General features: G+C 41.8%; 3 protein-coding genes across 4 annotated transcripts in view; 1 reads left to right on the top strand and 2 right to left on the bottom strand.

The window, feature by feature from the left end:
• Positions 1-2683, bottom strand: part of ide (insulin-degrading enzyme) — a 28941-nt gene extending 26258 nt beyond the window's left edge. For both annotated transcript variants that reach the window (XM_068726480.1, XM_068726488.1), the window contains exons 1-3: positions 2567-2683; positions 1312-1496; positions 351-558 (exon numbers count right to left, since the gene is read on the bottom strand). In XM_068726480.1, coding sequence (XP_068582581.1) covers positions 351-558; positions 1312-1496; positions 2567-2655 — 482 coding nt within the window. In that variant the 5' untranslated portion in view covers positions 2656-2683. The remainder of the gene's footprint in view (positions 1-350; positions 559-1311; positions 1497-2566) is intronic.
• Positions 2684-4308: 1625 nt separating this feature from the next.
• Positions 4309-19845, top strand: kmo (kynurenine 3-monooxygenase). Its single transcript, XM_068726468.1, has 15 exons — positions 4309-4406; positions 4755-4824; positions 5028-5125; positions 5748-5837; positions 6289-6337; positions 7551-7638; positions 12436-12601; positions 12717-12788; positions 14341-14462; positions 14899-15046; positions 15128-15185; positions 15268-15350; positions 16512-16613; positions 16703-16762; positions 18358-19845. Exons 1-15 carry the CDS (start codon positions 4347-4349, stop codon positions 18502-18504), a joined length of 1413 nt encoding a protein of 470 aa, XP_068582569.1. The 5' UTR covers positions 4309-4346; the 3' UTR covers positions 18505-19845.
• A 1454-nt stretch (positions 19846-21299) lies between these two features.
• opn3 (opsin 3) overlaps positions 21300-25352 on the bottom strand; it is a 7381-nt gene continuing 3328 nt past the window's right edge. The window contains exons 3-4 of the mRNA XM_068718153.1: positions 22706-22957; positions 21300-22101 (exon numbers count right to left, since the gene is read on the bottom strand). Of these exons, the coding sequence (XP_068574254.1) occupies positions 21826-22101; positions 22706-22957 (528 nt within the window). The 3' untranslated portion in view covers positions 21300-21825. The remainder of the gene's footprint in view (positions 22102-22705; positions 22958-25352) is intronic.

The raw sequence follows: 25352 nt of genomic DNA, 5'->3' as shown, positions 1-25352 counted from the left end.
CACCTGGACTCCCAAGGGAAACACTGTAATGGGATGAATAAACAAGCACTTAGGCAGAGATCTGTCTTGATTGGGTTAAGGTATATGGAGCCTTGAAAAAGTAAATAAGACTTTTAACTCATGTATGAAAATGTGGGGGACAACATATTTAAGACTAGTTAGATTAAATTGAATGGACTGGCTGTAAAGTAGTTAATGTCAGGTTTCCTGATCGTGACTAACATTTGCAGAGACCAAGTCGTACCAGGGTGCCAAAGTCGACACAAATGATAACAGCGGAGCAAATAAAAAGTACAAATTACTTTTTATACATGGCAAAATGAATCTCATCAAATAAAACAGGAAAGTACCTGTCTAGAGCGCCTTCCAAGTGCTCATGGGACACGTCAAAGTAGTAGTTGGTGTGCTCCCCGCTGGTAAAGGCGTTGGAGCTGCCTGCATGCTCACTGAGGAACTGGCTGTACTCATTCTCTTTGGGGTACTTCTTCGTCCCCAGGAACAGCATGTGCTCACAGAAGTGCGCCAGGCCCGAGATGTTCGCTGGGTCCGATAATGAACCTGGGAATTTAAGAAGAATGGCCACAGAAAATCAGTTGATCCCGCTGTAGCTCTAAGCTCATTAAAGAGCAAAGACACAGCATCTTGACTTTTCATTGTCTGCTAGACTCTAGAGTGGGAATAACCCGAGATGTGTAATTAATTGCACAAGGACTATATGTTACATTGTGAACTTAGGTACACAGCAATATTGTGTTTACAGGTTTTTTCATGGCAACAGGGATACTGGATAACAGAGATGAATTATAGTTCTATACTCACAACCTTTGAAACAATAGCAAGTCATGATCTTGTTGAGCTAGAGCTACCTGTCCAGCGAGAAACTATAAAGGGCTTCACACAATGCCTTAGGCAATCACAATATGTGCATGTAAAGGCACATTTCAAATTCATGTCAAAATCCATCAAGACAAAATTCTGGGAATTTGTGCAATTCATCTTGACATAGTGATGTCTGTAATTTATTTATTATAAATTCATAAGAGAAAAACTAAAATAAAAAAAAAACATAAAGTATACGGCCAGCATTAAGGTTACTCTGTGCATGTAACTATGGTAATCTGAGAAGTACACAATTTTTTTCCAAGCAATTTACTAAAATGGTCTATTTTCATAGCATACAGGGCAGAGAAAATGTTTAGATATTGTGCATATATTTTCCCTAGTGCTTTCAAAAAAAGGTCCCGGTAATGCTTAAAGCCACGTGAAAATACATGACTACCTGGCAGGACAATGGTGATGAAAGGCCTTTACCTATTTGGACATCCAAAGCAGCTGAGGATTTGTCTGTTGTTGGGTCACTGATGAGCATTGCCTTCAGGCCATTGGTGAACTCCAAACCCCGGTAAACCCGTTTGTCCTCAGGAGAGCGAATTATGTCACCGACCACCCTGTTCACTGCCGGGTCGTTCATTCTGAGAGGTAAGGATGACACCAGCCTGCAGTGGAGGGAATCAAATGTACAGTCAACGTTTTGTACAGTTAGCCAAGGACTCTGTCCTATTCTGATATAACCCAAATCTTCTGTTCTACCGAGGGTGACTCCATTATCTCTTTTTTGGTAAGGCACAGAGCGCTTTGGGGACAAAAATCACAAGTGACATTCCGTGTATTATATATATATATATATATATATATATATATATATATATATATATATATATATATATATATATATATATATATAAATAAATAATATATGCTCACACTAAATATAGTAAGCCACAACCCTCACTGAGGTTTCCTTTTCAGGTGTTTAACAGATGCCATAGTTGGGTCAATTGGAAATTCATTCAGACTCACAGCAACAACATGCACCTGGTAACGTCACTGTGAAAAAAGCTGATATTAGCAAACTCATTGTTGATGTAGAGCACATTTGTAGGAATATGACAATTAATCATTTAACTATTTAACTCACACGGCGTATAGTTGTTATCAGCTCTGAAACAACAAACAAACCTGTCCGGAACTGTATTTCGCAAAGTAACGTTACAGTCAGCAGTTAGACAAAGAGGAAATATACCAGAATTATTTGCAATGGGCTATTAGGTGGTTGTATGAAAACACGAATACAACCGTTTCGCCCAAAGTACAGCAGAGATTAGCTAGCATTACTCGCCAGAGGACATAAAACAATCCCCCTCACTGAAGGCAAACTAGCGTTAACGTTAGCTTGCTAAATTAGCACCATGAGCTCCAGAAATATGAGCAAGGATACAAGTCGTGTTCGTTTGTCTAAATGTGGGGCCAGTGTGTATTCCCCGCTGTTATAAAATGTATTATAATTGTGAATTATACGGTAGCTCCGCACACAGATCCGTTTTTAGCTAGCTAACAGTGCCACCCTAGATAGCAACATAGCTAGCGGCTTCAGTCTTACGTTAGCTTCTTAACTTAGGTCAGCAAACCGGCTTTAGTTCGGCAGCTAGCTAGCCTACCTTTGGTGTGAAAATAACTCACTTATTTTTTCACAAAAAGTTAAGACATTTGACTTGACAACACTTACCTAAAATCTTGTTTATTAATACAGAAACCGTTGCCTGCCGACTGGCGATATCTCGTAAACTGGGCCGTTCGGTTAATGCACTTAAACATACTTTGCACCCATAAAAAACAAACCTTGGCTTTTACAGCGCCATATTTAAATAGACTAAAGTAATCAAACACCGAACAACGCGTAATTCAACATGGCACGTTATCAATTCTGCGATGATATCAGCGGCTGATCCATGTGATAGCGACAACACATATTAATTTAGCAGTCAAAGTTGAAATGACTGGCATGCGGCAAAATATCTAGCACAATTCTGAAATTGTGTTGTGTCATTGGTTCTGATATCGATTAGGAGCCCTGCGCGTGGATTTCTGTTCAGCGTATCGTATTGGTTAAAGAGCCCCGTCCTACGCATTCAGCTGTAGTTACAAATCATTGAGAAATTAACACAAGTGATGCAATATTGTCAAATAAATAGATTAAAATACTGCACGCAATTCATCGCCTCTGTGGAAAACTAAATGGGCATAAGGTGTAGTTAACTGGTGATGCAGAAATTGTATCAATAGTAAAGTCAGAGATGCCAAAGAACATCCGCAAACCTTTGCAAATTACTCCTCCAATTGTCATAATTTAAGTAATTTAACTTCGAATTGTTATATTCTTTATTGTGTTCTTAATGTTATTGCTACATGTTTATGTTTTGCTCATGGTTTTTCCAAAGAATGTAAAGTCGTCATGATTGTGCTGGCATGTTGCTAAATTGATTGTTCAATAACGCAATTAGCTGTAAAAGTAGTCAAGTAAGAGATGCTTCTTTTAGAATTCTGTACCGATAGAAACCGTGAGTTGGAGATGCTGGATATTGTTGTGATCTACATCGATTACACAGATAAATAGTGCCATTTGTTGTCTCACCGCAAATCATAGACTGTATATAAGAAGTGCAAAAATACGAAACATGCTGGACATTTCATAGAGAATACTGAGCCTATAATACATTACACACTACAATTTTTTCATTGTTTTGAAGCATGAGATCGAGAGTCGCTTTCTTTGTACTGTGGGAATGGGTAAATTACACATGCAATAAAATAAAATTGATAAACTGTGGACATTCAAGCCAAGACCATTTGAACATCGCATCAAAATTAGATATGTAAAAAATAAATCGGCGACTTTTTACTATATTTTTGACAAATAAAATAACTGCAGGCTATTTTGATTTGTTTTTAGATATTCTCTTCTTAGTTGTACGTGCGCTGTATGTAGCTCACCTTTCCTTTAATATTAACACTGATAACATAAACTGAAAATGTTCTGCACACTTACTCTTTGAATTTACGTGCGTGTGCTGTGGGTTGTAGTTATACCCACTGAAATCGCTGACATCACACAGCCACTAGATGGCAAACTTCACTTGTTCAGCGGCATTCACTAGACAGCAATCACACCAGTCACCTCACTGCTGTAATGGGCTCGTCCCTCTTTTTATTAATGGGCCTTATGCCTACACACAGGTTATCATTATATTAACTTTTAAGAAAAGACAGTGTGGGCCTATCCAGCAGGACGGTTCAGCCTGGTTGGCAAAATCACAATAAATTTCCACCTCAGCAGGTTGTTTGGAGAGACCTCGGCCTACCTGGAGGGGAAGGGGAACTAGTGTCGGGAGTGACATTACATGGGACTCTCTCTGCTCCGCCTCTTTTTAATCATTACCCACCACCTCAGTCAATCACTCTGAACTGGACAGTGAGAAGGTTCAGATCACCAGAGAACCTGAAGCACAATGGAGGAATCAACAGTCAGGCCAACCAAGAAAAAAGTTGTGGTGGTGGGCGGTGGTTTGGTAAGAAAAGAAAACAAAAGTGAATTATGAAACGAATTGTACGTCTTGCCTTTTGATCTATTATATTGACCCGTACCAAGGCGACTGTCTTCTTCTAAAGTGGGGTCTTGTAGGCTCTTTTTGGGGTGGGGGTGGAAAGAAGACTTTATGTTTTACTGCACATTGCAGTCAAACGTGTATTTGAATTTAGCAGTGTGGAAATAAGGTTGCAAAATCTGTGTGTTTAGCTATTGCTATGCAGCCTTTAGTTTAGCCTTTAATATTGTTTATTAAGAGATAATTAGTTTTGTATGACATTGTAAAGCACCGATGTTCAAATAAATGTCTTTACTCACTTTCATCATTTAGGTTGGGGCACTGAATGCCTGCTTCTTTGCTAAAAGAGGTTTCGATGTGGAAGTCTTTGAAACCCGGGAAGGTAGTATTCAAAGCTCTATTTTTAAGAAATTAACATTGTTACATCATACCCCTCTCTGACGAACAGACCCCTTGCATACGTTGTACAATAATCCTGAACAGACAAATACAGGTTAAAAACACATCACATCATTTTGAATTATCAACAGATAATTCAAAATTTCCCAAAGGTTAAATGAAGTCTTTGTGTCTGATTTTGGCCAGATATCCGGCAAGCCAAAGTAGTGAAGGGAAGAAGCATCAACCTGGCTTTGTCTCACAGGGGCCGGCAAGCACTGAAGCAGGTTGGGATGGAGGACAAGGTACGCTGATCAAATAGATTCAATGTTTGACTATAAATTGGAAATGAGGACAGGTGTGACCCTCGCCTGCTTGTTTATTGATCTAAAAGATATCACGTTTGTTGCACAAACATGTGTGGCTCATCCACTATTCCTACTCCTACGAGGTGGAGGCAAGCTGGTGGAACCCCCTTTTTTTTTGTTAGTTTAGCCGGATTTCTAATAATAATAATAATAATAATACATATGTGGCCAGGCCCCCGGCAACCTGTCCACCCTGCTTTCTTTGCTCGCAATCCCCTCAAGATGTTTCATTCTGGCATCTGACGTCAGCGGTCGTCTTTGTTGGTCCACATTTGCTGCACCGAGCATGTTATGCACGCGTGAGAAGTCTGCATCAGACCCTTTTACACTTTTCAGCATGACAAAACGAGCCCTGCTTTACAAGGCTTTCACATGAACTCTCACGGTCAGATGCTGGGCGACCACATGTTGGACAGTCCATGGCAGGACACCCTGTCTCCACTTTGACCACTGAGACTGAAAACATAGATTTTGCAAACGCAAAGTGTGACACTTTGCAGAATTGTTCATCCTAAAGTGAATAAATGTCTTTTTTTCTGTATTAATCATTTCTCCACAGATTGTCTCCCAGGGGATCCCCATGAATTCAAGAATGATCCATTCCCCGAGTGGGAAACAGTCCGCGATCCCTTATGGCAAGAAAGGCCAGGTGAGCTGACCGTTGTTATAATGTGAACATATATTCTATCATTACTAAACCGAAATATGATCCCATCATTGCCAATCGTAGGACTACAGTCATTCACAAAAAGAACTGCACTTTTTTAATTTATTTTTTATTTCTTTGATGCAAGAACTATGCTAATTATTTCCATACAATAAGACATTCAACAACATGCGTGCACAGGCAGAGGTACGTTTACTGTAATGACTCGAGAATGTGCCAAATGTTAAACAGTACAAGTGACAACTGGTGCAGTCTGACTGAAATAATGTCACAAGGCAATAGAGCATGGTAAGTCTGGTGAGTCTGAAAATGGCTTTTAATTACACCGCTGGCAGTTTGGTGCTCAATCCCACGGGGACTTGCTCAGTTAAATGAAACTAAAGCTGTAGTTGCTTGTACAATTGCACTTTAACACAGATTATTTTTCTTTCAGTTCATCCTGTCTGTGGACCGAGCCAATCTGAACAAAGAGCTGCTAACAGGTAAGACAGGATGAGCGCTGGATTAACCACATTATAGCCAATTTATAGTGATGATTTGACAATCAAATGGTGGACGTTTTCTAGAAGAAAACGCTGCGAAATGTGTTCTAGTTTTAGTCCTTTTCAGACATGCAGCACATTACATAAATCTGGCGGCTACTTAAGATGTCTGTCTTTTACGTGAAAGTTATGACAGCAATCTTGCGAAGGCCGTTTCTATGACACTTACAATTCAGCCTGAATTGAATGCCATCAGTTTTACATAAAGGCAGCAGCACAAGGTGAAACGCTCAGCCTAAAAAGAAGGAGAGAAAGAGAGAGAAAGAGAGTGAAAGAGAGCGAAAGAGAGAGCAAAGGAAGAAATGAAATGCGTCTTGTAATGATTCTGCCTTCGAACAACTCTGTAATATTGAGCAGATTCTTCTCATTTTAGATCTGGTTGCAAAAGACATTTCCCCTCATGTGTGAGCATGATGAGAGAGGTTAAAGAATAAAACTCAGACTGGATCACTGATCCAGTTTTACAAACAGCATAAAATACAGTATATTAATACGTTGTGTTGAATTCTATGAAAAGCCAATCAAGTTACCCTCAATACATTCTTCATTCAAGCTCAAGTTCAAAGAACAACTATTTTCTCCCAACAGTTGTCCTAATTTCAGTGGTTTGCTAGTGACAAGACAGATACTCCCTGTCCCTTCTTTGAACCGTTTGATTACGCCAGGGCACGTCTGGAGGATGTGTTGGTCTTTTCAGGCTAAAAAGATTTTGCCTAATATTTAATGAAGTGCCTCAGTGCACGATCGGAGATAATGTGTGACAGCATGGGTCCGTCTTTAATCATGTGTGCTGAAAAAGGGGCCAATTGTAAAGCCGTCGCTCTTATCAGACTCCTGGGGTGAACATTGAGATAAAGAGATTTTGGGGAGTGTGACAACCTAAACGTCGCTTATCCCAAAAACCAGAACGACTGACTGCTGTGTAGTGTTGTTCACGAGAGTTGTGCTAATCAGCAGAAAAGGTCATTCCCCTTCAGCGGGGGATTGATTTAACTGTTTGCTGGCAGCCTGTGTCCTTGCGGCATTTTATTGGAATCGTGAAAGGCTCCGTGTGCATTTTAACAAGATATTACCTGTCACATGAACCTGCTGGTGTTGACATTATGCTTGCATCTGTGGTATAAGCTCCTTTTGTAACATGTTACTCCCACAGAGGCAGAGACGTATCCAAACACAAAGTTGAACTTTGACCACAAACTGCAGGACTGGAGTGCTGAAACGGGGCTAATGACCTTTGCCAGGTAAATAGTTACCCGTCTTACACACGTGCACCTCTGTACCATACGCTAACTTATATGTATATATTTTTGTGCTACTTATTCCAATTAGCTTGATGAACAATTATTTTAAATACACCCATTACCGCAAAAAATCTCATGGTATTATTTTATTAGGGTTATTTAAGTCATAGACATTACATACTGTAGGTATTTTAACATACTTCACTCACCTTATTCACTTAACAGCGGGGATCATTTTTATAAAAAACTGCCCTCTTCTGCCCCACCTGCTGCTGTGTCTGTGATCTTTTAAACCTTAAATACTTTTATATAGGATTTTATCCATCCATAATGGTTTTAATAAGGGACCTTCACGATGTCTTTAAATGTAAGGTCCCTGTGTGCCCGGGTTAGAGTGCTACGTTTTTACCCCAACCTAACTTAAACCAAAACTTCACCCTAAAAATGTAATGAAACAGTTTTATGTCCACACAACATGAGTAACACACACACACACACACACACACACACACACACACACGCACACACACACACACACACACACACACACACACACATATATTACAGTACAGTCATTTAGCAGAAGCTTTTATCCAACGCGACTTACAATAAGTGTATTCAACATAGGTATTCAAGAGAACTACTAGTCACCAGAAGTCATAAGTGCATCTCCTTGCTTACACAAGCATCTAAGAACATGAACCAGAGCATAAACCAGAGTAAAAGTACAGTGCAGAAACAAACAAATATAATAAGGGCAACAAACCAATACGAATACAATAAGTGCAACAAGCTAGTGTGAATACAATAAGTGCTTAGTGGAAGGCTCAGGATAGTACTTCTTGAAGAGGTGAGTTTTCAGCCTGCGCCAAAAGATGGGCAGCAACTCCACTGTCCTGACGTCAGTGGGAAGTTCATTCCACCACTGTGGGGCCAGGACAGAAAACAGCCGTGACCGGGTCGATCGGCCGCAGGGACCTCTGAACGACGGGGCGACCAATCGCCCAGAGGCAGCAGAGCGAAGTGGTCGGGCGGGGGTGTAAGGCTTGACCATGGCCTGGAGATAGGAAGGAGCTGTTCCTTTCACTGCCCTGTAGGCTAGCACCAGAGTCTTAAACTGGATGCGAGCTCTTACAGGTAGCCAGTGTAGAGAACGGAGGAGGGAAGTTGTGTGGTGATTGAACACCAGGCAAGTTGCAGCTTTCTGGACAAGCTCCAGAGGTCTGATGGCCGATGCCGGGGCTCCGGCAAGTAGAGAGTTGCAGTAGTCCAGGCGGGAGATGACAAGAGCCTGGATGAGAACCTGCGCCATCTCATCAGTGAGGAAGGGGCGAATCCTCCTGATGTTGTAGAGCAGGAATCTGCAGGAGCGTGTAACCGATGCAATGTTTGCTGAGAATGACAGTTGGTCATCCAGGGTCACACCCAGGTTCCTTGCAGTCCGAGTTGGCGTCACCACGGTATCATCAATGGTGATGGACAGGTCCCGGTGTGGGCAACCCTTCCCCGGGAGGAACAGTAGCTCGGTTTTGTCAAGGTTGAGCTTGAGGTGGTGTGTCGTCATCCACTTCAAGATGTCAGCCAAGCATGCAGCGATTCGCGTCTCCACTTGGGTGTCACCGGGGGGAAATGACAAGACCAGCTGGGTGTCATCGGCATAACAATGGTAGGAGAAGTCATGCGAACGAATAACAGAACCCAGAGATGTTGTGTAGAGCGAGAAGTGAAGGGGGCCCAGGACTGAACCTTGTGGAACCCCCGTAGTCAGCATGCGTGGTTCCGACACGGCCCCCCTTCATGTCACCTGGTAGGATCGACCTGTCAGGTAGGATGCAAACAGGGAGAGTGCAGAGCCTGAGACGCCCATCCCCTCGAGAGTGGAGAGGAGGATCTGATGGTTCACAGTGTCAAACGCCGCAGACAGGTCCAGGAGAATCAGGACAGAGGAGAGAGAGTTCACTCTCGCGGCGTGAAGCGACTCTGTCACCGCAAGGAGGGCTGTCTCTGTTGAGTGACCCACTTTGAACCCGGACTGGTGGGGGTCCAAGAGGTTGTTCTGGTGGAGATAGGAAGACAGTTGATTAAAGACAGCATGTTCAAGTGTTTTGGATAGAAAGGGTAGAAGAGAAACGGTCTGAAGTTCTTGACATCCGAGGGGTCAAGCGATGGTTTCTTCAGAATGGGGGTGACTTTGGCAGTCTTGAAAGCTGTGGGAAAGCATCCTGAAGCAAGAGATGTGTTGATGAGGTGGGTGAGGAAAGGAAGGAGTTCAGTTGCAATAGCCTGAAGAAGAGGGGAAGGGATCGGGTCAAGGGAGCACGTGGTGGGGCGGTTAGATGTAACAAGGTTGAGGACCTCGTTAGGGGAGAGGGGAGCCAGATAGGGTAAGCTGGGGCATGGAGAGGGGAGGGAGAGCTGTGGGGGAAGAGCTGGACAGGGTGGAGAGGGAGAGGGTGGACAGGGACACTGAGAGAGGGAGGGAGAGGGTGGACAGGGACAGGGGGGCTGAGAGAAGGAAGATCTGATAGCGTTCACCTTCTTGTCAAAGAAGTTGACAAAATCGTCAATATATATATATATATATATATATATATATATATATATATATATATATATATATATATATATCTAGGAAGAGGATGTGCTCATTTTGATTCTCTGTCATAACTCTGAACATGTTGACACACGTGGCCTTGTGCATGTTATTTGCCAGAGGTCTGGGATGGCAATAAACATGTTGACTTTGAAGACTCTGTGCTTGACTTTTTATTGGCTTTTTGTAATTGGTTGTCCTCGAGCACGAGACGCACAGTTTACAACCCAATTAACACCAAAACGCCTCCGGGTCTTTTTAGTTGTGGGAATTAGCGCATAACCATGCAGGGAATTATCAACACAGTATGCAGGGGCAGAGTTTTAATTTGATCGTCGAGTTTTTAATTTGACTTCAGCCTTATCTAAAACGTGTACAAATCTGTTTGATGTGTATATTGTCATTGCTGTTATTTTACTTTATTTTCATGCCTGGCGGTGCGACGTGTACCCTGTTAAAACTGTGGATCAGAATGACTCACTGTGCAGTTATTGTCACAGTGATTAAACACTTTAATGCACTTCAATTAGATCAAGTTTGACATAAAGTGAATCCAAAAGTCCCCCTGGCGTGCACTTAACACAGGACACATCCTTTCCTCTACCCTGTGCTTGACCTGTGAAAGCCCATATTTGCTGTCTCCAGTTTATAGTCTATAATCAAACAATAATCTACGTTATTGCTGTAAATCTAATAACATGTTAATGAGGTTACACATGGTCGCTGAACACCAATCAACAATCTGATAATTGAGATCTTCGAGTGGAGGCACATGCATACAAGAGAATTGCCACCAAGCCTCACAACTCTGCAATTTACACATTTATTGGTCGCATTTTTGTATTTTCACACAATTGTAATTTCTATGTGAAAATATAGCAGGTCTAATAATCATATAAGCAGACCTAATAATAAATCTGCTTTACTACAATTGTCAAAATGGCATTGAAGCTCCCATTTGAATTCAGTGTAAAGTACGTATTGCCTAAACTATCTCATCATTGCTGAGTCTGCATGTTCTGGAGTGGAATGTGGTGAATGCAGACCCAAGTGTGACTGCTGTCGCAATAAGGAGCTGCACGTCAGTATTCAAGCTTTTATTAGACTTTAATTTTTTAGGTTTGTATATGAACAGACCTCCAAATGAATCTTCTAGTTACCTGTTATTAGCCACGCTATTTGATAGATTGCAACGCTTCATGTGTTGGCCTGCTCCACCCCTTTTTTGCACAAGATGTGTCCTGAAATGGACGATGAATATTTACACTTATGTCTATGGGGTCAAGAATAATTAAATTAACTGCACATAAAAACATCATTATGTCCTCTGCAAAGGATCATAAAATAGGATGATAGAGCGCCAAAATTATATTCACATTTAAGTAACAGATGCACCCTCATTTTTCTCTTGGGTCATAAGTGAGAGTCAGATCTCAGAGCCAACATTTCACTCCCATGTAACTCCAGGAGCTATGGCTGGAAGCCCCCTCCATGTGGCATAGCAGACTGTGTTCAGGGATGTGGGGAATTCTGACTCCTGCTGTTTGGAGCAGCTTTTAAATGAGTAGATGGACCAAACAGTATGCTGGGTGTGTTTAAAAGTGGCCACTTAAGTGAAATTACTTTGAAATCAGAAAAAGCCCGATCCATGACCGTCGTTCAAATTTAAAGTGTCAATGAAATATGTAGCTGTTATGACATCAAAATTACTTTGGACACTAAAATGAGTCCTTAAGTTTTGTTAGGGTGAGGCCATGTGCTGTTTAGATATGTTTCGAACTATTTAACATCTGCACGGAATAAAAAAACAAAACCCCTTTTTTCAGTTGTAACATAATAGAAAACCAATAGTTAGTGGCCTAATTTTCAAATGTACTAATGGGAGGGCCACACAAAGGCTGCAGCTTTAAGTGAACTTCTGCAGAGGTAAAGATACTCCCAACGTGTGCATAATAAGAAAGGCCGAGTGTGAGAAAGAAAAGCTCAAACACACAGCTCCGTGACTGAATCAAACCCGAAGCACATATAGCCTGAGGGCCCCACACATTTTCTCATGCTAAACATCCACAAAGACAGCAGGACATTGCTTCTAGGACCCTCAGAGTATACAAAAATCAAGTTAGAACGTGATTTATTTAGCTTATAAAGGCGTTAGTAGGCCGTACATTGAAGCGATTTTCTCATGTTACTGGTATGTTTCTCAGGTCAGATGGGTCCGAAGAGCAGATCAATGCGGACCTGATTGTGGGCTGCGACGGAGCTTTCTCTGCCATCCGCAAGCGATTCCTCCGCCGCAGCCGCTTCAACTACAGCCAGACCTACATTCCCCACGGCTACATGGAGCTCACCATGCCACCCATCAACGGAGAGGTCAGTCCCCCGCACAGCACCGTCCTTTTATTGTGAAGGGGGTGAGATGCTGCCAATGTTAGCCTCACAACTGTTGGGCACCATCGTAGATGTCCTCTTGTTCATTTGTCCTCAGTTCGCCATGAAGCCTAATTATCTGCACATCTGGCCACGAAACACATTCATGATGATCGCCCTGCCCAACTTGGTGAGTGTGCATTTTATTTTTATTTTCTCCTGTATGTTTAAAGCTGCACCGATTCTCAAACTACGGTTGTAAAATGAGCAATGTGAGTTTCTGAGGGTATTCCCTCACATTTCTTGACAACCAGAAAGACAAAAGCATGATCACTTCAGACAACATCAGGGCGTGATTGACCCCCAGGATGTCCTCATTAATTAGAGTTGATTAGCCTCATTTACAGATCTTCATAACCAGCAGGGACTTACTCAGCGCAAATCGGAGACCGCAAAACGTCTGCTGGTCCTACATTTCACACCGCAGTCGTGTCCTCCTTTTCCATTACATTACATTACATTACAGTCATTTAGCAGACGCTTTTATCCAAAGCGACTTACAATAAGTGCATTCAACATTGGTCTCAGCGTCTCTGTCTGCTTTTGTCAGACTTCTCTCTCTGACTCAGCACAACCGTTTCGCTCCATTCAGTGAGACCAGGTTAAGGCAGGCAGCAGACTTGCACTCACTCTGCCACTGTCCTGGTTCCCAGGAGCGCATTAAGGTTGAGAAAAAGGAGAAGAAGAAAAAACGACTAACACATCCTTGCTCCTGTGGATTGCATGGTAACAGAGGCCGTGCTAAAAGATCCTCATTGAGGACTTTGCAATGTTGATAGATAGGCCCTGCTAAATTGGGCAGATTATGGCACGCCCACGACCCCGCTGCACTGGGTGGAGTTTGGCTGTTGCATTTGCTTTGAGGCTGGGAGATTCTATGAGTTTTAAGACCCATGGAAGTAATGAAAGACATGTGAAATGTCCCGTGTCTGCAATATACCACATACATATCCACCACATAACGCAACATCTACGACTGCAAGGGTTCATTCTTGACTTTGGGAACACATCTGCAATAAATGGCTCACTTACTTAACTATTTGCAAAACCTTTGCCCATGTCTCATGGCCTTCCTCAGTAGATACACCTGAAAGCTTTGGGAATTTCGGCATGCTGACGTTGGAACAGTGCTGGGCATGTTACTTGAAAGCTGTAATCAATTACTTAATCATTACTCATGGCAAATGTAATTATGCAGAAAAAGGAAAGCGTTGCATTACTCGTTACTTTACTTTCATTACTCGGCACGTTGCGTTAAAGGTGCCTTTGAACAACTCTGCATCCTCACTTTTTTAACATGTTTAGAAATAGTAAAAGAGATATGATGGTTAAACAAGCTGCTAGTGGTGAGGTCACACATGGCAACATGTGGAACTAACTGTGGTGGCCGACGCGAACACGCATATGTCCCTATCTAGAGACAGTTTGGTTTGTCCAGTCTGGGCTAATGTGGAAACACGGCAGCCGGCTCCTTGAAGAGGACACGCTGTAGATGTAAATGGCTCATTCTTATTTTTAGGGCATTATACACTACAGGAAAACATACTTAATAATATTAAATTCCATTTCTGCCAATAGATCCCCTAAATGCTACACACTATACCTTTAACCTGACAAAAAGTGTGTCACAATAGATTCTTGAGCTGACATCACTGTGCACTGTGTTTGTTTTCTAATTTCAGGACAAGACATTTACTTGTACCCTCTTCATGCCCTTTGATGAGTTCGAGAAGATCACCACGGGTGACGAAGTCATCGACTTTTTCCAGAAATACTTCCCCGATGCCATACCACTGATAGGAGTGTGAGTGACCTCTCTGCCAAGCCGACCTAAAAAAACCCCTCCTCTCATTCCCCATCATCCAACATCAGCAATGTCCACAGCCGCGCGCTTTGAAGTGTGAAATTGCAGCCTCACAGTTACATGGGTTTGTCTTAATTTGAGGTGAACCGTATGTTGCGGCTTGTCGGTGCGACACGGGAGGCATGAGCTGCTGAGACGCCCGAGGCCGTCACCCCTTCACCTCTTCTCTGGGGTGATTTTATTTGCAGTGCTCAGGCACAAACACCTGTGCTGTTTTAACTTTACCCTGGCAGACAGAGTGTGATTGTTTTTAGTTCATTCAGACGTGACAGACGCTTTTGTAGCAGGCAAAAAACCCAGAGTCGGTTGTTGTAAAAATGAATAACCAAGATACAAGTTTGCGATTGTTTTACTTCTGTCTGTTTGTGCTTCGCAGCGATGCTCTCAAAGCGGATTACTTCCGATTACCTGGGCAGGCCATGGTGTCCATCAAGTGCTCCCCGTATCACATTGGAGACAAATGCGTCCTTATGGGCGACGCAGCCCACGCAGTGGTGCCTTTCTACGGGCAGGGGATGAACGCTGTAAGTAACACTCAAAGGAGGGGAAGAATAAAAGCACATTGGAATTAAAGGGAGACTCATCCGTGCCTTCATGCTTCACAGGGCTTCGAGGACTGCATCGTCTTTGGAGAAATACTGGATCAGCTCAATGAGGATTTCAGTGAGTACTTTTTAAAGGGAACAAGATTAAATGAGACAGAGAATGAATAAGAATGCTGTTTTTGCCTTGTGTGTTCGCCCAGGTGCTGTGCTGCCAGAGTATAGCAGAGTGCGAGTTCCAGACGACCACGCGATTGCAGACCTGGCCATGTACAACTACATTGAAGTAATTTAACTTTGTACTTTAAAATGCATAACTTCATACGACATCGTAGTGGGGTTCAGGTATCTTTTCGAAATTGATCGCTCCTACTGTTGGAGAGGTAGTGACTCCAGCACAAAACATGACAGCAGTGGACGAAATATTGAGATCTCTTACTAAAATTCTTCACCATTTGTAATTCACTCACCACAGCGGAAGTGTTTTAAATTGTAAGGTCAATGCATAGTGAGCATACGACTGGATAAATTCAAATAACTTTTAAGAGAAATCCGTAATTATAATCAAGATGACTGACATTTGGTTGTCAGTAGCGTCATATCCCCTTTGCGCATGCTGCAGCGTTGTGGTTGTCTGTCAGAAGTTGCCATTAATTGACTTTTTAATCCACTTTTAAGCCACATTTTTACAATACACGTTTTAGAACTTGGTCGTTCGTAACTATGTATTTTGGCCAGATGAAGAATTTTAATTATCGGACGTTTAGATCTTAAGGTATCAGAAAAACAAAGCTGAGCAAACGCTGAAGAAAAGCTGTTTTTTAACGAGAAACTGCTACATTTAGTGTTCTTACCGGTTTTTATCACCAGGTCAGTTTGTTTTGGAGAGGAGGAGACCTCTGCAGGTAATTTGGCTACTGGTAAAACTGCAGTGACGGCGATGGAGGTGAAGACCACAACTCCCATGATCCCACGCTACTTCACAATGTCGGCAACCTCCGTCTCTTGTTATTGATTGAGAGACTCCAAGCGTTGGAAAGTGACATGTTGTGCTTTTGACACTAGTTAGTAGAGTGATGATAATGATAAGTAACCTTTAAAGTTTGTATATGCGATGCATGGAAAGGCCATTCACAATCGGAAGAAAGTCCGCTCCGGTTCTGGGTGCGCTTGCTCTAAATATCTGTAGAAATCACGCTCTCCATCACATCTGACTGGTGGACAGCTCCCTTACCATCTGTCCATTAAAATTCATGCACTCGTCTTATTCTGACAGATCCTAAAATTGCTGCACTTTATTTTAGCTTAACCTCCCCATTACTGCAGAGTGGAGGAGACCGTCTGGAGATTCTGATGCTGCTGCAAGATTTATTTTAGGACTTTACAATATGGAGGACAGATGGTTTACTTCACTAACGTGTGTACTTTCCCCCCCCCTGTTTTGTAGATGCGAGCCCACGTCAATTCCAAATGGTTCATTTTCCGAAAACATGTCGATAACATCCTCCACTTCCTCATGCCAAAGACAATAGTTCCCCTTTACACAATGGTAAGAGTCCTGACGAACTAAATAAGCACTGTCACACTGATCTGTTTACCGCAAAGTCTGTATCATCTGCTGCCCGTCACTGTCTCCAGGTCACTTTCACCAGGACAAGGTACCATGAGGCCGTGGACCGCTGGCATTGGCAAGAAAAAGTAAGACACTTTGAGGAAAATGCGTCTTCGTTTTAGACTCTTCCATTTAATTTTCTCTGCATACAATTGCCTTTTTTGAGAGATATTTCATACCTTTGTACAGTTTAGTATTGTAATTTGAGCCTTTTTCGAATTCACATTTTATACCAGCACCGAGCTGTTTCTTATTTCTCACGTTTGGCTGTAATGAGTCGGTTAGCCCTCCGGCGCTGTGTTAAACTGTCTGGATGGATTCTGCACTAATGGTCAGAAGCACAGCGGGGATTTCACAGCCTCCTTTGTAAATTGTTAAAACCCGTCAGGATGTCCGGGCAAAAGGACAAAATGACATCTGAGTGGCGTGAAGAAGACTGTTATAATTGATAAAAAAATAATTAGTGCGGTGTTGAGTCTGCTGCAGGATGGTCTGTGTCCTAGCTGAGCGTAAGGAGAATGTAGTTATAAGGTGAAAAAACAGATCCCTGAACAGCCGCTGTATGTATTGTATGACAAAGTGTAAGGCTTATTTTACTTATTTATAAACAAAGTAAGAGAAGATGTATAAATGTTACATCACCCCACATTATCATATATTAATTATGTTAAACAAGTCAGATGTTTGTGATTTAACTTCTTAAACCAGATGTTTTAGCTACGCTACTGGTGTGGGTCTACAGATGGTCACATTCAACAACTTCAGGACAGATTGCATTGACTGCATCTTGTAGGGACGTTCATGGTTCCCAGAGGATGACGCCTAGAGACTGTGGCGATCCCCTGACTCTCCCCCTAGCGCCACCATGAGGTTGACCTTTGTTGATTTGATTGAAATTTCTCAACAACCAGCCGGCTGGACGCATTGTCAAGAAATTTGGATCAGACATTCATGTTGGGATGAATTGTAATCACTTTTCATCCATCTGGCCAGTTAAAGTACATTTTGAGTGAATTGTCCACATGTTGTCTTGTCAATTTAACTTAAAAAAACAAAACTGGGGAAAATAGACTTCATGTTAAGTGAGTTATTTGAGAATAGTTGTTTGTTCCTTTGAAAGAACTGCTAAAATCTTTAACAAATAAATAAATAAAGATCCGTTAAACCCAAGTAAATATTAGTTTATTATTGGAAATGTTATTCTCATCTTTTGTTGATTTGTATGCATTGTATTGTATGATTTGTAGACAGATTTGTTCAGCTGATGCACTGCATAAAACACTGTATAGGTTACACCAGCATCTATTTGAGATTAATTATAATAATCTCAAATAGATGCTTATAATTATAATACTGGAAGTGTACAAATATAGCACCTCAGTTTCCCTACAATTGGTACCAAATTACAATTAGTCCTTTCAGGAACCCTCACGATTATACAGTAACATGTCAGTTCCTTTCACCGAATTTATCTAAAAACTATGGGACCTATAAAATACAACAAAAAACGAAAGCAAAGCTAGACAGACAGTTTTCTTTGCAGTTGTGATGTGAGAGTGATGTTCCTGTAAATTAATCCACAATGTGAAAGTTTAAGGAATTTAAGAAAGTTTGCATGCGTTGTATGCTGAATTGTAGCTTTTTGTTATTTTTTTAATAGTTTTGTTTTGTATTGTCACAGGTGATAAACCGTGGCTTGCTGTTCAGTGTCACAGGAGCTGCTTTGGGAGGCTCCTACCTGCTCATTAAAAACCCTCCTGATATCAGCAAGCTCATCATCCCTGCTGAGAAAATGTGGGACAGGCTCATGGCCCTCTGGACCCCCTGAGCACCGGCTCTGATCTGGCAGACAAGTGCAAAGCAACACTAGAACTGAGGAGATCCACATTTTGATTAGAGTTTGATTGACTCCTCTAATGAACACAATGAGAGGCTCTGCCTGGCAAATGAATGTAGCGAAATAATGATTGTCCGAACTTGTGCTAGACACGTTGATTGATTGTAGGATTTCTTAATATTTCATCGCCGTTTGACTGATAATGATTTGACTGAAGGAGCCCAACAGATTGGATTATTTACATGCCATCCTCACCATTTGCACAATTTGCATTGTGAGAACAACAATGTCAGTATTAAACCCACTGGCCAGGGCCGGGTTACGTGCTGTACGAGTTTACATGGATGCTTACATATGAATTGCAAATACATGTTCCCTCAGCTTACAGTTAGTCAGATTTGTATTTTGCCTTTGGCTCCATCTCTCTCAACATCATCTAGTTTATGCAGTGATTATTTTTGGGGGTCAATATCAACTCTGTCAACAAATTCTTACACCTGCAGTTTTTACTTTTTAAAAAGTACAAACCATCGCAACCCAATTAACAATAAGCCATATCTTGAAAACGTGAGAAGAGGGAATTTGTGCGTAGAATGAACATTCCTGTGTTACTGCCATCACCTTATATGATCTTATATAGGTAAATCAGCCATTTCAAGAGATATGCACTCTTGAATGCATGTGTTAATGGGAACATATATACGCATGTTAAATACATGCATTTGACCATAACACTGACCAGATGTTTCCAGTTGCTGTTCAGTGAAGGTTGCCACATCAGCCACATCGGTTTTATTCTTTCTACTCCAGAACTACTTTTTGCTTAAAATTAATTCTATTCAAGGGTGCGTTTGCTGAGTACAATCCCATGTGAAACAGCAAGCAATTGAAGTATGTCATCTGTTGTAAAGCCACGTTTAAAGTAGTCTTCAATGTACTCACAATCCATTTATATGTCAATTGTAGAGAAACCTGTGAAGAGCTGCTTCTATGACTGTTGTATTAAAGTATCCCATAATTTCGTGAGTACTGGAAACATCTGGTCAGTGTTATGGTTACAGATGGATGCACCAAAAGTGTTGGTGCATTTATTTATTTTATTTTTTTCTGGTGGAAAAAAGTACCCCAAAAAAAAAAAAAAAAAGCTTAATTAATTTGTTTAGTGTTTTTTTGTTTTTTGTTTTAGTTTTCTTTTATGCGGAAACGGGCTTCCATAGGTATCAGTTAAATCGACTACAATTATCAGAACAATACAAACGGCAGACTCAGTCATGTGGCTCAACTGTGTACTGCAGAGATAAATGTTGAATAAAAGAGGATGGAAGAAATTGATTTACCGCCTGTGGGTCTCGACTCTCGTCTTTTGGGAATGACTGATTTAGGACAGTTGGGGGCAGCGTAAACAAGCCTTGGAATACTACGGTGACACATCATCACTGAAAATGACTTTCAGAATTTGATCATCGGAAAGTCTGGAAGAACCACGCAATTTAATTATTTTATCCCCATTCCAGTTAGCATAGGGCTAACCCAGAAGTTAGCCGAGCTCGGCAGGCGGACATCTCTGGTGCATGTGCTCTGCCCATCGAGCAGCGTTCTGCAAAAGTAGAGTCCAGCAGTGAGATTTCCAACTTGTCATATATACTGTATATAATCAACCCTCACCGACGATTGGGCGTGGTTTCAGAGCATTCCGCGGACACGCCCCCCAGCGTTTCAGAGCAGAGAGTATTGATTATTTTTTCATCGATTTTCAAACCCAGTTTTAATAATTAAAATTTGGTGTGAAATGTGTGAAGCAGGAGCTGCTCAGTGGGCGTTAACATTCTATTTATAGATACACTTCATAGATAAATCACGCCAGGTCCCCTGTATGCGACTGTGGCTCTATGGAGAGTCCTTCAATCAGAGGATCGGCGGTTTGATCCCCGGCTCCGTTAGTCAACATGTCGATGTGTCCTTGGGCAAGACACTTAACCCCAAAATTGCTCCCGTAGCTGTGTCTACGGAGTGTGAATGTTAGTCCTGATGGGCAGGTGACACCTTCCATGGTAGCCTCTACCATCAGTGTATGAATGGGTGAATGACGACATGTAGTGTTAAAGTGCTTTGAGTGGTCGGAAGACTAAAAGTGCTATACAAGTACGAGTCCATTTATGTCAGCATTGGCCTTTAATGTTCAAGGCTGACTTTGAACAGTACATGTTGCGTTGAGCCATTTTGAGCCTGCGAAATACAGATTTTTATACATTTGGAGGAAAATGTCAATAAAGACACCAGCATTGATGTGTTTCATCACAGTCACATCATTTGGTTTGCAGCTCTAAAAACATGTTTAGTTGTGCAGTACCTCTTTAATAACACATTATTCTGTTTATATATTATATATTTTAGTTTTGCTTTACAGAATAGATTCATATATTGGGAACGCTTATTTTGAGTGAGTTTCTTTTTTATTTAGTTAAAATAGCAAGAAACCAAACAAGTTGATTTTTCTTTTATCTAAACAGTTTAAAAACAAAAAACACTTCACTCAGTCACACGTCCTCACTGATTAAGTTTTATCAGCTATGGACATCCATTCATCACGTCTATTCATAGCCGACAGCCCAGGAGGTTATGAAAGGAGCGTCTCACTGCAGCACAATGAGGTCCCACTCTCATCTCCTCTTATCTACACTCCTGTGCTCCTCATACATATAAATCCAACAAATGTCATTTCACAGTGACTGCTCCCGTCACACTAGAGATTTTTGATTGAAATAAGATAAGGGACACAAGCTAGGTAGCTTAAAATAGGATCTCTTTATTGAATCCAAACACAACAATGTATTATGGTTCATGGCTAAGGAGCTAAGGCTTGTTTTCCACGCTACACTCCTGCAGTTGGGTACCAACCGAAAAAGACATCCGCTATCACATGTCCATCCACTCGGGTCCCCCCAAAAAAACAAAAACTCCACACAGTTCTGCAGTTGTGGCATGTTTGACGAATAAGTGTGATTCTTTATCTAAGAGAAACATTTAACCTGTTGTTAACTACATCTTTATGTGCTTATATCACCACAGCTGATGTAGAAGATGATGTCAAGCTTTCATACTACCTGGTGAGACAAAACACTGTCAGGAAAAAGGTTGAGCTGAGATCTCGGGCTGACAGTTGGATATTTACAACTAGTTGTCACATGTAACTGTGTGTGAAGGCAGAAATGTCCCGAGAGGTTCAGACAGGATTATTTTTGGTTCGGTTTGGCATGTTGGGTCCTAAGGCATACTGAGTGGTGGGGCTGAGAAGTCCCGGTCCCTTGTGGATCACAACGGCCTCACTTGAAAGACGTTGACCTCCGAGGACTCTCGAGCCTTGGAGGTGACGTCCAGGTGGTGGAAGTCATTGCTGGTGATGATGAAGACGATGGACGAGGAGCTGAAAGTCACCCTCTTCTTGGGCCGGTTCCTGCCGCCGCACGCCCCCGCGGACACCACGATCGGTCGGATGGGGCGCTGGACCGGAGCCAGGGGGCGCTCTTTGAGGCCGCACTGCAACCAGGAGAACCGCGAGCAGAGCAGCTGCAGCAAACAGTGCCGGAACTGTGAGAGGGAGTAAGAGGATGAAATAACACCCTGTCAAAAAACATATAATATCAGTCTCCAGCAAACTAAGACTAGTGTAAAAGATAATTGCATTCCTACGCACACAACGCGTTAAATCTTGGGACACTATGATACTATGATGCAGATTTTATTCTCATTTTTGAAGAATTTGTCTAAAAAACGACCTCTGGGTTGTTGAATTCTGCATTATTTTGTTTAAAAACCCAACAAAAATGCTCATAAAAATAAACAGAAATCAATAAAAAAAACTCCTGGTTTTTCGACTCAAACCACAAACTGGAGCAGCGCATGAAGAAAACAACCCCTCACGCCATTGATTTGCCCTATAATACCGAGTTCAGCTGTGGTTACTGGTGGGGAAAAACAATCGACGGAACACAAACTCGCTCCAACAAACATATTGCATTCCAGACGCCGGCAAAACATGGGTCTGCTCTGATGGTTGAACTTCGTCACTGACTTCACCCCCACCAGCAAGAAGAGGAGCACTGTACTGATGTCCTCATTGTTGCAGGTCTATAAGTTGACCATGAATAGAAAGAAAAAGTTATTTCCAAAAGAGCTATAGGACTATACCAACCTTTCTGCTCATGAACACGTAGATGAGGGGGTTGTAGGCCGTGCTGGACTTGGCAAAGAACGAGGGGATGATGGCCACCGTGGGAGAGACCATGTTCTTCCTGCCGAAGGCCTCCAACATGGACACCACGGCGTAGGGCGTCCAACACAACAAGAAGCAGGAGATCATCAGCAAAAACATAACGGCCACCTTCTTCTCGTACCGCAAGATCTTGATGATCTGAACCGTCTGGAGGTCCTGGATGGAGCGCAGCTACAAGAAATGGGGGAGATTGAGATGCTATCATGAGGGGTGGGGTGTGTTGGTCTAAACAGGCTGTTTTGGTTACCAGATTGTTGTTTGGGTCAAATGTCTGTTGATTTGAACATGCATGTGAGGATGGGTGGGAGACAAGCCAGCCCTACAGTACTAACATAATTTTAGTAGGATAGATGTTAGCATGATAGAAGCCTCTGACCACCAGGTTGGGAACAACTGACTTAGATGACCTTTAATGCAATTTGTTTGTTTTTTACTGCAGCCAAATTCTGCAACAAAAAATGTGAATTTTGCACTGTGATTTGGAACAAGGAGCATACCAGGCTATAAACACACTTATTTCTGCTGTAAAGTTGGCCATGGAGCTCTATGGAGATTGACTCGCTTTTAGAGCCAGCCTCAGGCGGCCTGAATTTGAGGAACTGCAGTTTTTTGGCACTTCTGTGTCGGCTTCATTTCTCAGCAAACTACAGAAGTTGTAGTAGTGGAGGACACACCCTAAACAAACAATACTGCTGAACAGGAACTAGGACGAATGTCAACTACAATTAACTACACATTGCATGTGCTGTTTACTATGGAGATCCATATAAAGACTGTATAACCTTTGATGAACAGTACCCTACTCTGTGTAGAAGTAACAATTATTGGATGATGCTAAATATGAAAATGCAGTTTAACAGTAGCATAAGTGAGGAAGAATCATTAAGCAATACCTTCCCACAGTTTTGCAAACATTAAGCTAGTGCTCATACAGTGTAATGAATTGGGAAATGGTGCATTTTATTGCTAATTTATTTGACTTCATTTATAAAAGGGAGAAGTTTTATAGAAGTTACATAGTATCGCTTTAAAAAAACAGAGACACCTGACATCGAGAATGTTTCTATTTAGGAGCATAACACAGCTTTATGGTCTTCTCTATAACTCCTTATTACCATAGCCTTGGTAACATTGTAATGCCTCAGTAAATATGATGACGCTATACAGTTAAAGTGGTGAGCGTCTTCTAGAGTCCCTCAAGACTGATGGAATCATTGCAAGAATCTATTTCTATTCATGAATTTAAAAGGTCTGTATTTATATGAAGTTAAAAATACTCTGTAGAGTTCAGAGCACTTCTCTTTGAAGATTTTCAGAGCATCTCCCAAAACGCTGTGACGCGTGATGAGTCCTCCCAGGCCTCTGAGGTGTTCAGGGAGTCACACTTCCTACAAGGTTGTGAGTACGAAAAGGAAGCAAAGATAGCGGCTGTTGATGCAGTAGGACATCTGGGTCATTTGATTAAAATGTAATATTGTTTTTTTTCTCATTTACATGTTTGCTTACTTACTCTCCTGTTCAAACACTTTAGAGGAAATCTGCTCAAAGGTATTAACATTTGAAGAATTTACAGGCACAAACAAATTAGAGAATCTTGGAGCTCCCCAATTTCTATGGGAAACACATAGACTACACACACACACACACACACACACACACACACACACACACACACACACACACACACACTACAGTTTTTTCCTTTGCAGGAATCATTAACATGAATCCAAATACTTAACTCTCATCCTCTCAGCCTGCTCACAATTCATATACGTATTACCAGGCTGTCTTCATCACTTTTAAGTATCATTACAGGCAAAAGGATCAAAGAGCTTTCAAATGATTTGCACTGTACTGGAAAAGCCCCGAAGGCACAACGGCATATCATTATAATAAAATAAAGCCTGTAATGAAAGAGGAGTGAAAGGCAGCACCTGATCAGTGAAGGTCAAGGAGTTTCTTTTCATTAAAATGAAAACCCAGAGGAGTCTTTAAAGCTTGAATCTGTGCAGACTGAACGTCTCAACATCCCGAAGATCTTTTAATTTGGCATTCTTCAAATACTTTTTTATCTCTGTAACTAAAGACTACATCTGAAGAAAACCTACGTCTGCAAAAGCCAAAGGAGGCTGACAGGAGTTGAAATATCAGCCCGTCAGTTGAAGATGACCTCCTGGAATAAATTAGTGATAGTTAATTTGTATGAACTGAAAGCCAATGGCATCTTAAGTGTCAGCCACAGTGCTGAAAGCAGTTGGAGCACTTTGTGCATGAACAGCGGAAGTTGTAGGAGGTCAAGCCAGTTTTATCTGGAGAAGACCTGAGACCTGAAAGGGTTTGAAGTGGCGCTCAAATTGTATGTGCTTAAAGGGAAACTTTGCTGATTTTCAACTGGGGCTGCGTGGTCCACAGGGCGGTCAAATCTGATTAACGGAATGTGGTCTCTCTCTCTCTCTTCCTCGCTCAGAGACAGTACACAAATATATCATAACATATCTCACATACTCCATAGCTCTCTAACAGTTGAACAGCTAACTAGATAGCGTCTCGGTGTGATCAGGGCCTA

The sequence above is a fragment of the Cebidichthys violaceus genome, unplaced genomic scaffold (genome assembly GCF_023349555.1).
Source record: "Cebidichthys violaceus isolate CVI_PGR_0920_01 unplaced genomic scaffold, fCebVio1.0.p SCAF_10, whole genome shotgun sequence".
Taxonomy (NCBI): Eukaryota; Metazoa; Chordata; class Actinopteri; order Perciformes; family Stichaeidae; genus Cebidichthys; species Cebidichthys violaceus.
Note: the sequence above shows the minus strand (reverse complement) of the source record. Positions and strands in the feature narration are given on the sequence as shown.

Excerpts from the sequence above, each read along its gene's own strand:
- kmo (XM_068726468.1), top strand. The coding sequence starts at position 4,347 with ATGGAGGAATCAACAGTCAGGCCAACCAAGAAAAAAGTTGTGGTGGTG. Across the intron at positions 12,789-14,340 it reads TGATCGCCCTGCCCAACTTG|GACAAGACATTTACTTGTAC; the intron begins GTGAGTGTGCAT and ends TTCTAATTTCAG. Across the intron at positions 16,763-18,357 it reads GCTGGCATTGGCAAGAAAAA|GTGATAAACCGTGGCTTGCT; the intron begins GTAAGACACTTT and ends GTATTGTCACAG.